Source organism: Echeneis naucrates, chromosome 6 (assembly GCF_900963305.1).
Source record: "Echeneis naucrates chromosome 6, fEcheNa1.1, whole genome shotgun sequence".
Classification (NCBI taxonomy): Eukaryota; Metazoa; Chordata; class Actinopteri; order Carangiformes; family Echeneidae; genus Echeneis; species Echeneis naucrates.
In genome coordinates this window covers 23,512,059-23,525,197 of record NC_042516.1, presented here as the reverse complement: position 1 = coordinate 23,525,197, position 13,139 = coordinate 23,512,059, and the positions used below count along the sequence as shown (strand labels likewise).

The following is a 13,139-nucleotide window of genomic DNA, read 5'->3' as shown; positions in this document are numbered from 1 at the left end:
TTGATTTAAACTTCTAAAAAAAAAAAAGACAAAATATTTAATTTCATCTTTTGAAATCGAAAAATAAACACAAACTTCTATATTCTCTTTTAGTGGCTACACAAAAAAAAGAAAACACCCAAAGACCCCAAATGTGTGTTTGGCCTGAGTTTTGGAGATCATTTGTATTAAACATATCTACGAATAGAAAAGTTGTATTTGATGTTGGGAAAAAATGAAAACACATCTAGAGTTTGGAAACTTAATAGTGCAGAAAAAAGAAGCTGCTGAATGTAAAACACAATGACAAGAAGAGTATAAATACGAATAAACGGCGTTCAGCGTTTACAGACCGGATTACCAGAATAAGAAAATCAGAAAACTGCAGTTTTGGGTTACAAATGAGTCATTTTTATTATTTTTTTTTTTTTAGTGCAACATCACAACAAACAATTTTCACATGAGGTATTCAAAGGGATTTTCTTTAGTTGTTGATACAAAATGTCCCACCATGATTGACGTTTAAAGTGTTGTGTATCCTTTTTTAAACTTTTTTCTGTCTTTTTTTTTTTTTTAAGCCTTTGGTTGGTTAGCCACATTCATTAGTAAGTCTAACACATGGACAAGAATGGCACGATAAAGCATGGTGGGTCGGGTCCAAGCTGAGGAAACTTTGACTCAAATATAATATTTCCCTCAGCTCTTCCCCGTTTAAAGCTTTTTGTATGGATTTTCATCAATTCCTACTTACAACAGTGGGATCGAACAGTATTTCAACTACACTAAACATTTCGGAAAAACGGGGGCGGGAGGGGGGCGGCTTACAAATGTGGAAAAATAGCTTGTGTCTCCTCTGACCTCTCTGTTTTTTATCTTGGGATGAGCGTTCGTTTGATTCTTGGGCTTTTTCTGTTACAGTCACATGATTCTAGATTTCGGAAAACAAGGAATAGGCAACGTTGATTACAGCAAGATCCTCCTTGCTTGGATTGTCACCTCCTTCTTTTTCTTTCCTTTTTTTTGGTCTTGAAAGAAATGATTTTTGTTTTATATACAGAGCATGGATCGATGTTGGGGGGGGGGGGGGGGGGACACTCGCATACTGGACTTTAAGCTTTGGCTGGACGGGGCCCGGACGGGCTCCTGTTTACGGATTGATTCCAGCACATTTGGTTTTTCGGAGTTAAAAGGCATGAAAGAGACGGACGGACAGACGAGATAGACAGACGGACAGACAGACACCCTGACAGGATGGATTCTTTGGTTAAGGAATATCTTTGCCACACAACATCTCACACAGCTGAGGTAGATGGGTAAAGTCTTCATGTACACACGGGGGGAGGTGGGGGAGGGCGGGGACGGAAAAAAGGACACGGCCTCGTGTCAGTTTCTCAGTTCCGGCTCGATATCCAACATAAATATTCAGCCCACTGGTGCTTTTTTTTTTTTTTGAATCCTCTGAGTGCTACGGTGGCTCTGATGGGACGCTGCTAAAACTACCCAGAATACATAATGATTCAGCAGTTTCCCATCAATCTTTGGTTGTTTTTTGGTTTCCTTTTTTTTGTTTGTTTGGTTTTTTTTTTTGGTTTGAACATTACTTTTTAAAAAAAAAGTTGTTTTATTTTTTTGGTCTTTTTTTTTTTCTTTACTTTTTTTTTTTTTTTTTTTATTCTGAAAGAACGTGTTAGCTTCCAGTTCTGCTATTTCATTATTTACGCTCCCCTCAGATGAGGCCTCGGCTGCCAGCCTCATTTCAGGGTCAAGTTTCTAGAGAAGCCACTAGGGGGTGCCGCAGGCTAAAATGGCAATGCGGATCACCTGCAGCAGCCAAGTCGATTCACCCCCCCACCCCTCCTTCCTGCCTCCCCTCTGTACAGAAAGGGAAGAGCTTCCCTGCTTGACACGGAGCAGAAGGTGGCTCAATACAAAAAGCTCCGTCTCCATTTTGGACTCCCAGTCGGAGAGACAAAGGGAAACCTGAAAGGTGTCACCTCAGCTTTGATACAATGACAGTAGAGAGCAGAGGAGCCTCCGAGCTCTTTTATTTTTCATTTTTCCCCTCTGCACCCCCCCGACCAGTGCCCCCCCCCCCGACCCTCGCTCTCAGCATGCTTACAATTGTTGCTCATTAAAGTTTAATTCAGCTCCATGCCCCGCTACTCCAACACCTCCTGTTCTTCAAACAAGCCCCCTCCCTCCCTCCTTCCTTCCACCTCTGCTACCACTATCCTCATTCTGGATGATTCAGCCTCCTCTCCTCCCCTCCACCTCACCATCCGCCCCCTTTGAATGCCCCCTAAAGCCCACAGGTCTGGCCAAGAGCGGACCCCAGACCAGATATCCAGAGAGGAGACGGGATGAAAAAAGCCTTCCCTTTGAAGTCCGAGAAAAAGTCGATGGCCTCTTTCATGACCGCCCGTCTTTCAAGTGAACGCTGTGAAGGGGGCCCCGGCAGTCCACCCCATCCAACGTTAAAGACAGAGAAAGGAAAAGAAAGAGATAGAGATCGAGGGAGGAGGGGCTGGAGAACGACCGAGCTAGCCTGACCGCTGTTTGGTAACGCTTACGCAGGGGTCAGAGAGTCGGATCGTGGGTGAGTTCTCCTGATGTAGATGTTCACCAGGCAAAACGCTGGACAATCAAGCCACTTATACCTGCGAAAGGTTGCAGGAGAAACCAGACGAGGACCGAGAGCAAACTCAAGAAACCCCCAGATTATTAGGAAGGAACCCGAGACCGGCCAAAACCTCTGAACCCCGAAAGACAAAATCAGTCCTGCGTGTTGGAAAAAAACCAAACCCGAATACTGGGAAGTCTACAAACAAACCCTGGGAGACCTTTTAGACATTGGAGATCTGGAACAAACCAGAATGCCCTGAATAAACCCTAACAGACACACTTCAGATCCCCAGGAAACACCGACGAGCCCCAAAAGTCAAACCTCGTGGAACTGAGACAACTGGCAGAAGGACTCGGCACACGGAGGACAGTGAGACGACACTGAGCTGAGACAAGGACAAGACTGTCTGCACTGTGGAAGGAGGGGCAGGTGGGGGACATGGGGAGGGGGGGAGTCACAACCATGCATTTCCCCGGGCAGACACACAGTACGCATGTTTGCATGTGACCCTGAAGGACTCGCACTCGACAGGGCCTTCAGACGGCACTTTAAGTGGGTCCCCAGACACTTTACAGAGTCCGCCAGATGGCACTGCTCTGAACGCAACTTTACAAGCAACCTGTGAACCTATGGGATGCCACGTCTTCGTTATTATTCATAGTGTTATTAATTATAAATATTAGCACAACATTCAAACAAGCTTTGGCCTTGGCCATAAGAGCAGACCGCAGAGACATTTGCAAGAGTAAAGAAATCCCCATTATTCTACAAAAAATTTAAAAATGAAAATAACAAAACACTCAAGAACCAAAAAAACAAAACAAAAGCCAGGCCTTAAAGATAGAGAGAGATACGTAACATCACTGGGTGGGCGGGGGATGGATCGGGTCGGGGTCGGGCTCAGGGTTTAGGGATTCAGGCCGTACATTCAGGGAGGCAATGTTTATCTTTGGTATTACGATGGGATTCTACAGCTAAAAGTGCCCATCAGAAAAAGTCTTCAGTTTCACACAGACATACAGAGCATCGTTAAATAAATACTTACAGTATATAGATAGCATAAATAAATAACCAAATAAATAGAAAGAGGAAAAAGGAAAAACGGGAAAACAATAAATACACAAATGCAGTAATAAATACGTTGATCAGATCAGCAATTGCATTTGAAACGTTGTGGTTTGATTCAACTACTGGCTATAAGGAGGCGTGTTAAAGCCGTTCCTTTGTGGACCAAAAAATGACCTTGTACGTCAGCAGGGCTGAAACAAACTACCCCGCGCTTCCAATGTGGTACTATAAATAGAGCGATGTGCTTGAAATCTGTACAAAAAGGGCTGAAAGAATCACATTCCTCCATTTTCTAGACATCTGTAAAAAAAGACTTCATAATGGAGCAGAGGTGTGTACAGTTGTTTGGAAATGAGTGGAAAAAATACGACAGTGTCACTTTACATTGTGTCAGGTTGGCGCCTGTCTTTCACTTTTCTTTTTTTTTTTTTTACTTTTTTCTTGTTTGGTTTGGGTTTTGTTTGGTTTTTTTTTTTGGCTTGATTTTGAGTCACAAAAAAATGGCTGTGGAGCTTCGATTTGGAAGCTCCAGTGAGAGTCTTAAAGCTAGACGTTTGCACCGACGAGTCTCTTTCTGCCTCATACTTGTGTTTATCGATTCTGTGCCGGCGTACGGCGAGCTGCACCGCGACTTCCCCCAAACCTCAAAAACTCTTGATTCATTTGAGGCGGGACCAGCTTCTTCGCACAAATCGCAGGAAAGGCTCCTGTTGGATGGGAAATGATTGACAGCTGGGAGTCGCCAGCGATATAGAACCAGAACCGTCCACATAATTCCATGCTTCGAAAACACGGACCTGTGAACCATCACAGAGGGAAAACAGACGCTAAGAAAAGGAAATTAAGTTCTTCAGGGGGAAACAAAAAAGAAGAAAAAAGGCCTTCTTCCTCTTTCACCTTGATTCTTGAGGTAAAACAGGAGCGTGAGAGCGTCGGGGAGGGGGGTGGGGGGGCAGATTAACGTCTTTGGGTGATGGTGAACAGTTTTGATTAAGAAGTTTAACGATGGAGCTCTCCGAATGTGAGCAAACGGCACCTCTTGATTCTTCACGTTTGGAGAGATGACTATAGATCTGAAGGTGCACCAAAATATGCTTCCTCCTGATTATCTCTAATCTACATAATCAAAATAACGCAATGAGATGGTGTCTATGTAAGGGTGTGACTCTCCTACGAGTCGAATCATCGCGGCACCCTTGACTGTACAAGCAGGACCTCACGTCCTGCGCTCATATCACTCTGGGTATCGGCCCCTTCCATTTCAAGGGAGCCTTCAACTTTGGTTTGGGAAAAAAAGCTTCATCTTCATAATATCATCTATAATAGCTTCCTCCGTCGCTCCTACTGATAACGAGGAGGACATTTATTACGGCCGATCTCTGCTCAGACCAGTCTCATGTGCCCCCTTGCTCCCTCGGCGCCCTCCCCACCGCACCTCCTCGACGGTCCGTCTTCACGCCGTGCTGCAGGACACCGCGGAGGAGGAAACGCTGGAACCCGAGGAGCCCGTGGAGGAGGGACGGCCCTCGTCCGCCCACTTGTTGAGGTTGCGTCGACGGGCGTTCATGAAGAAGTTGCTGACTGTGGAGAGCTCCAGGCCGAGCTGCTGAGAGATGGTGACCTGCAGCTCTTTGGTCGGGCGGTGGTTCTCCCTGAAGATGGCCATGAGCGTGCGCCGCTGCAGGTCCGTGAACACCAGCCGGGTGCGTTTCGGACCCTGGTTGCGCTCCAACTTGCTCTGCTCCTGCTCCTTCCTCTTGCAAGCTGCAAGAAAATAGATAAAAGATAAATTAGAGGAAAAAAAAAAAAGAATGGGTTAGCTAACAGACTGGCTGGCTAACTAGGACAAATGGATTAAGCTGAGGGAAAGTGGATTTGTTGAAAGAAAACAGATTAGCGAAGCAACTTTGATTAGTTAAAAGAGATGAATCAGCAAGTTGCTTCATCGTGCAGTAAAGGAATCAAGATGTTCAGCCCATCACATGTTATTGCCAGTGAGCTGCTGTAAGGCTGCTGGGATAAAACAGATCCAGATAAAACTACATCCCAGCCAAAGCTCTAAAGTTTCCTTTCATGGTTTTCATTACGCTCTTCGTTCCCCCTTTTGAAAAACAGTCAAAGGTTTTTGTTTTTTTTTTGAACATCGGTCTGGCTTAAAAGACAAAGAATAAAAAAATCTGCTGTCGTCATCTATTGATGATGGCTACGTTTTCCAAATGTAAAATAAAAAAGGATCACATTCAAGGACATAAACAGATGTGCGGTACGCCTCCCATTTCACGAATGCTCCACGACCATTTCCAGCCCAAATTTTCCTCCCTCTTTGTGTTCTGCTGTAAAACAATCAGCGACTGTTTAATGGATTACTTTTGGATTCTGGCTTTTCATAATTTACACTATCAAAGTGCAAAGTGAGAGACAGATGGCAGATTTCATTCACGTACAGATTAAAGAAGAGATTTTTCTAAATGTCTTGGAAATACATTTTAAAGAACCGACTGCTACTTTTGTTGGATTTGTCTTCCTTATTATATTTCTGCATCCGTATTTTTCCTCACGGCGGATAGAAACATGGAAGGATCATCTCATTATTTCGTGCTGCATTAGCTCGATGCCAAAGTTGTCAGAGTTCAAGCTTTTCAAATTGGTAGTCGATCTATTTGCATTTTAATGTATCTCCTGCTCGCACTGACCGCAAAATCAAAATCTAGAATCTGTGTAAGATGGCTGCAGTCGAGCAGCTAATTAGAGTATTAGAATCTATCCTTCCACACAAGAAAAGTCTGAAATTGGAAAAGAAAAGAAAAAGATAACCCTGGGCATAAAAAAGCCAAAAAGAAGAAGCTGTCGTTGGGTGAGTAAGAAGCCGCCTGGTGTGTGTGGGTTGAGCTCAGATCCATTTTGAGAATCAGACGAGCATTTTGAATTCAGGCTGCAGCGTTCCTCTCTGCATATCCATCGCTGAACCTTTCACCTCCAACACGCTGTTATTCTGTATTTACAGGAAACACAACACCAACCTCTGCCTTTGTGTACCGAGCCAACTCCCCCCCACCCCCCTCCGCTCTCTCTCTCTCTGCCACTTCCTGCCTTGCCTTTCCCTTAGTGGACACTTCAACATCATTAGTTTCTCATAAAAGTCATTTACATGTGGCGGCAGTGAGTGAGTAATAATCACTTTAGGAGGAACTAATTTATTTTCTATTAAGGGCGGGTTACGTCAGGGGTGAGTGAAACGAGCAGAGTCGGCATAGCTCGGGGTGTTTAGGCGCCTTAAGTGGACTAAAACATATTTGGGTGGGTGGGGCGGGTTGAGGTGGGGGGGGGCAGTCATGCAATTACCTAAATGCACACTTTTAAGCGGTTCCAATCAGCGATGTGCGGCTGAGCGACTGTTTTGCTGATGGTATCAAATGCATTTCTAAGTGTAAGCACACAACACGGATAAACGCACACACACAAACACAACAGGGAGCACAGACCAACTGATGCCAATAGTGGACTTATTAAATATTGACTCGCAAATTGTGAACAGAAGTGATCTTTTTTTTTTTTTTTTTTTTTTTACTTCCTCTGGGGTCTAATGTGTAACGATCATTTTGTTTAGCTTGGAGATAAATTAAAATGAGAATATCCAGACTAGTTTCTGCAGCTTTTCCACCTGCAGAAGAGCAGAGATGCAAACATTTTTTTTTTATCAATAAACAAATACAGAATTTATTGCAGTGTATTCAAACATGTGACTCATATTGACCCATTTCAATGAATATATAAAAATAAGAGCCGAACAAATGACACTTGATGCTGAAAAAGTCCTTCAAACAAGGTAGAACCTGACTGCTGGTCTTCTTAATGGACCTCTATTACCGATAAAAAGGACTTTATTAGATGGCAAAATGCCACATTTCAAACCCGAACGCACAATCCAAGTCGCACATGCTACAAACATACATGGCATTAACCACAAATTGCTGCCTTTTGCTCTCAAGTCGGCTCTGACACGACCGATTGATTGGCTCACATCTTCCTATTGAGAATCATCTCACACGACGAGGCCCCCGACGCGCATGTTCACGACGCTTCACTCCCTCCTCTCGTCGGCAGAGCAGCTTGAGAGGGGTAAAAAAAAGCGGGACCTCGGTGGCGGTTTTTTTGGCGCCGGGAACCCGAGCTTTTATTCGCCCTGACGTCTGACTGGAAACAAACTAAATCTGGCTGCGTACGTGCTCCTCTGAAATCATTATCTGGAGGAAATGTTTTGACTCGGGGATGCACTCTTGTCAAACTCCAGATTACGCCGGCCCTGTTAGCGTTTAGCCATCCGGAGCTCGTTTGCATTTCTGAGAGTTATCGAACGACGTCTCATTAAAATCTGAACAGGCCAAGATGTCAGCGGCATGTCAATATCACTGCTAGTGAAATCTTTTTTTTTTTTTTTTTTTTTTTTTTTACAGGCGCTTCACCATCCAAGCCATCGATATTTCTGGGCTGGGGGCGGTGGTGGGAGGGGTCGTTAGGAGGTGGGGCTGCAGCTATAGAAGGTATATACAGTGGTGCACTCTCATGTAGTAATGAAAGGAATGACATGATAGTGCTGGCTAGCCGGCTTGCAGCGTGGATTTATGGCTTGTTGGCGGAGTCGGGGTGTCCTGCAGCTCTTCTCCTCCTCCTCCTCCTCCTCCTCCCGCCCGCCTCCATCCCGTCTTCAGCTTTCTCTCGCTTACTGACGATCGTAACGCCGGCCATTAAGTAAATGCTTCCTTATGCTGTAATCATGTGTAAAAGGCTCACAATTACCATGCTATAAATCCCCGGTGCTGGGGCTGCTCCTGGAGACATAAATATTCCCCTATAGGCTTCTTATGATCGTGGGAACGGCCCCTAATCATGATGTACGCCCCTGTCTCGTGTTGCTGAAACGTGATCGAAAGCCCTTTCCCTACCCCACGGCGTCTCAACCTACCACCCGACACCCCCACCTCCCCCTCCATCCATCCCTCCCCACCTCCTAGCCAGAGCCCCCTCTCTCCCCCCCCAACCCTTTCCAGCCCTAGCCCACCCCCTGCTGATTTCTTGGGCCAGGGGCTGATAGAAATTATTGATTAAATCTGTGCAGCTCAGACTACTCGACCCACAGAGGCTGGTTAACCCCTTCAGCGCCAAAGTGGGGGTGGTGGGGGTGGTGACGAGGGGGGGGTGTGGGGGTGGGGGGTGCTGCTGCAAGAGCCAGATAAAAAACAAAACAAAAAACAAAAACAAAAACAGCCCTACTCCATCGGCGATGCACCAACTAAGGCCGAGCCCATTCTGATATGTAAATGGAATCGGCTTTGACCTTTGAGCCCGGCCGGCCAAATGCGAACTGTATGCAGCGCGAGGTGGACAGGGCTTTGTGGCTTTCATTACTGTGGGGGTGGTGCAGGCAGTGGAGCTGACACGTAAACCGCATTGACCTTTCTTATTCATTTAGACCTTTAGTCAAGGGCTTCGGCCATCATCTTTAAAGTTATAGTCTCTGATCCACCACCACCCTCCTTACGCCTTCCTTTTTGACTTTAAGTGTCACAGCTTGGCTGGATGGTCTTTATCCTTGCCTTCTTCTCCAACTAAATCCTGATTGCCTCCTCCACAGCCTGAGGTTGGGCTGGAGATGCATCTTATATACAGTGCGGTAATCCATAGAGCACGCACACATACACGAAGAAGGGGGGGGACATACTGCAGATAAATCCTGGAGATCACCTCCTCCATGTTTAGCAAAAATGTCTGTGCACAAAGACAATTATTTCAACAGATAAAATGTCAGCCACGACTCTGCAGCCCCTCCATGTTTAAATATAAATGTTTACACATATAAGAGGCGCAGTTATGGAAATAACACGCTGCCTGCTTGTTGACACTGAAGATGTTTAAGCGAGTGTTGCATTAAGGAGGATCATCTTAAAACTTGAGGCATGAAGGCAGCGAGCACTTGAGCTATCTTCAGACCAAGGAGCACGGGGGCACCGCGCATTCTAATTCCAGTCTCGATTCGCTGATGCGGCCGAGGTGTGTGTGGGCAAAGCGTGCTGCTCTTTCCCATGGAAATCAATAGAGGCTTGTAATTAAACAAAAGGGGGTTGGCCAGGGGGGAAAAAAAACACAACAACCCCCTTCGGAAAGTAGGTTATGTAGAAAAGTGCCGAGATGTCCAAATTGTGGCTTTGCCAAGAACTAAATATGCAATCTCAGGGTTTATGAGAGCAGAGGGAAGGAAGGAAGGAAGGAAGGAAGGAAGGAAGGAAGGAAGGAAAGGGGGGGAGTGGATTGTCAAACATTAGCACACTTCTCTGTGTAGGGACTTAAATTTTTTATGAGTCTGATTGATCAGCCGGTCGGACTCGTTAAAATAATGTTTGTGTGAAGAAACAAAGATGCTGTGAGTAAAGAGAGAACGATGTGATGACAGGAAATCTGCTCAAAGGAACAAAGGTCTCTTTAATCATGAAGATTTTTTTTTTAAACTCCTTTCTCTTTTCCGGGTGGGACAAGAAGCAGCGATTTGCATACAAAGCCTTAAAGAAAATTCATCTGACGACATTTCAGCATGTAGCCCGACAAAGATAGGAGCTTTGCGTGCGATTGGTGTAACGCTTTGCTAAATGGAGGATGTACACATGTGCTCTCAGAGGCAAACAATCAAAGATCAATAATTGTGAAGGGATTGCAAGAGTGCACAATCATTACCTATGAACCCCATTGTGTTGTTGGGCTTAATCAGTGGAGCTGCTGACAGAGAGCGAAAAGCAGTGATCAGCCGGGCAGACTCACACACACGAACTGCTCATAGACCCCCGCAGTGAGCACAAACACACACACACACACACACACACACACTTGTATATGCTCATCTCATATTACTGCATTCACTTGGATCCCTTTCTGAGCGCCTCCTATCAGATGGGCCCCCCCCGGTCCCTGCGGAGGTCCAACACTGTAACACGGCACTGTACAGCGTGCTGTCGTGTCTTCAACTCACATCCCCAAAGAATATTAAATGTCAAGCAGCAGATTACAATATGCCTTTCAAAATAAAATAATTAAAAAAAAGCCCTCACCCAAGAAATGTGTAGAAGGCCTGCAACTGATGTTTTTTGAATATTGATGAATTTTTTCATGAACAATCTAAAAAGTTAAAGTTAATTTAAAAAAAAAAAGCAACATTTCAGAAATTAAATAAAAACATTGCATTTGCTTTGATAGAATATAAAACGGCAGCAAAGTGTAATTCGCTTTATTTTTTTTTTTGTTTGCCAACAAATCAGCTCATCTCCGAGGACTAACGTGCAGCTCCAGCTTCTGGCGGCTCGGAGCTCGTGTTCGTATTTAGCCTGGCTGCATTTGCCTCAGTGACGACGCTGATAAAGGACGTCTGGCAGATACTCAAATCTAATTTGCATCAGCTACCTTTGCCAACTCAACTTCAGCCACTTGCTGAGCAGATATAAATCACTGCTCGAATTAATCAATCGCGCCGGAGTGGCATATCTGCTCAAATTATTTTGTGGGCTCAAAAGTGATTAGATAGCCAGCCGCTGCTCGAAGCTGATCTTCATGGTTCATTTGAGAGGAGGGCAAATGTCTGTGGCTTCTTTTTTTTAATGTAGCTACTGTACAAATCAATAAGGGCTGTTTGGGAGCAAAGTAAACAAAGGAACGGCACATATGGCCCTTTCTTGGTCAAACTGCCCTCAGTGTGCTGATAAGTTCTTATTATTTGGGCTGCTGAGACAAAAGCACAGCTCCATCCACGCTGGCGTGAAGAAGGGAAACATGAATCTGATGCTTTAGCTTTTCCTCGTGTCTCAACCTGAGCTGCATACTGATTGCTGGAGAGAAAAGATTTTTTGGAAGACACGGGGAAGGAAGGTGTTTGGGGAAAACTAGGGAATAGTGTGTTGGTGTGTGAAGTGGTTTGTGTGTGTGCGTACAGAGAGAAAAGCCAGATCTTACCCTCCAGCCGGAGCGAGGCCATTCTTTGAAACTCGGGCTCCTGGAGCCAGCGGGACATCCTCTTAAAGGTCTCGCGGCCGGACTTGAGCTTGCCCCAGGGCTTGGGGTTCCTCAGGAGGTCAGACAGCGTGCCCTGTGACCTACACAGGACCCTCTCAGCGAAGATGGCCTGGGGGATGCTGTACCTCTTCAGCTCGGTGATGATCCTCTGGGCCACGTCCCTGGTGTTGATCTCCTCCCCGGTGCTGCCTCCGCTGCCCTGCAAGCCCGGCAGCATGCCCTCGCCGGGCGGGGACGAGGCGGACGGCGAGGAGTGCAGGTGCTCGCCCATCTTGGAGGCCTGTTGGCTCGGGTGATGGTGGGGCTGGTAGTGCTGGCTGTAGATGTGAGGGTGGTGGCCCGGGGCGTGCTGGTGAGCCTCGATCTTATTCAGCTGATGGCCCATGGACACGTCGCCCGCTCCCAGGCCCGGTGGAGACATCTCACGGCCAAACTCTGTCGTCCGGCAGAACAGGCTCCCCCCGTGGACGTCGTAGCCGCCGTGAAGCATCTGGCCGCCGTTGCCGTTGGGGCTGTTCCCCAAACTGCCGTACCCGTGCATGGTGCTGCCCAGACCCGAGGCAGTGGAGGGGGGCGACAGGCTCTGGGACATGGCCAGGTCCTTGCCATAGGGGTTGTAGAAGTTGGTGCCGAGGCCCCGGTCCTCACGCATCAGGGTGAAGCTGCCGATGACGTTGCTGACGGGCAGGCAGGGGTGGTGGTGATGGTGGTGGTGGAACTTGTCGTCGAAGGGCTGCAGGGGGGTCAGGGTGGTGTAGGTGCTGCCAGAGCTGGACGGGGAGTCTCCACTGTAGCCCAGCGCCGACATGGAGTGGTCGAAGCCCGGCGGACGAGGCTCCGGCTCCAGAGACATGGAGGAGCCCCCCAGGGAAGGCCTGGGGAAGGCAGCAGAGAGGTCCCTGGTGTGCAGCATGGCCCTGCCGTCCTGGCTGTGGGCCAGATCGGAGTGACTGTGGAGGGACATCTCCCCTAGACCCCCATCCATCTTCAAATCCAGCAGATAGATCTGGATCTCTGGGCCCCCTTCTTGTTGTTGTTGTTGTTGTTGTTGTGTTGCAGCTCTTCTCTTGTTATTGTTGCCTCAACAGCCGGGCCAGCAGTCTGGAAGGTCTCTTGTTACACCAGACTATGGATTTATTGATTGGTGAATTAATTGATTCCCGGGCTTATGGGATGTCTAATTAATTATCTGATAGCGTTAAGTACTGTCCTCAAACTCCCTCAAACTGCCGGAAACGAGCTCTCAGCAGCCTCAGGAGCCCGAACGGCGGATTTCTGGCTCTCAGTCCCACATCAGCAGCCTCCCGCTCCGCTCGGTGCTCACAAGCTCCGGAGCCTTTTGTGCCTGCGTGAGACAAGAAGGGCTGTTACCGCCGGCTGCAGCCAAACTTTCATCGGATCAGAGCAGGAAAACACA

General features: G+C 46.9%; 1 protein-coding gene across 1 annotated transcript; it reads right to left on the bottom strand.

The window, feature by feature from the left end:
* Nucleotides 1-5,123: 5,123 nt before the first annotated feature.
* onecutl (one cut domain, family member, like) lies at nt 5,124-12,707 on the bottom strand. Its single transcript, XM_029505263.1, has 2 exons — nt 11,663-12,707; nt 5,124-5,434 (listed from the first exon to the last, which is right to left on the bottom strand). Exons 1-2 carry the CDS (start codon nt 12,705-12,707, stop codon nt 5,124-5,126), a joined length of 1,356 nt encoding a protein of 451 aa, XP_029361123.1.
* Nucleotides 12,708-13,139: the final 432 nt, after the last annotated feature.

What these genes read in the sequence shown, in the direction of transcription:
- onecutl (XM_029505263.1), bottom strand. Translation starts at nt 12,707, where the DNA reads ATGGATGGGGGTCTAGGGGAGATGTCCCTCCACAGTCACTCCGATCTG. An exon ending in GGCCTCGCTCCGGCTGGAGG is followed by an intron (nt 5,435 to 11,662) that starts GTAAGATCTGGC and finishes ATTTTCTTGCAG; the next exon opens with CTTGCAAGAGGAAGGAGCAG.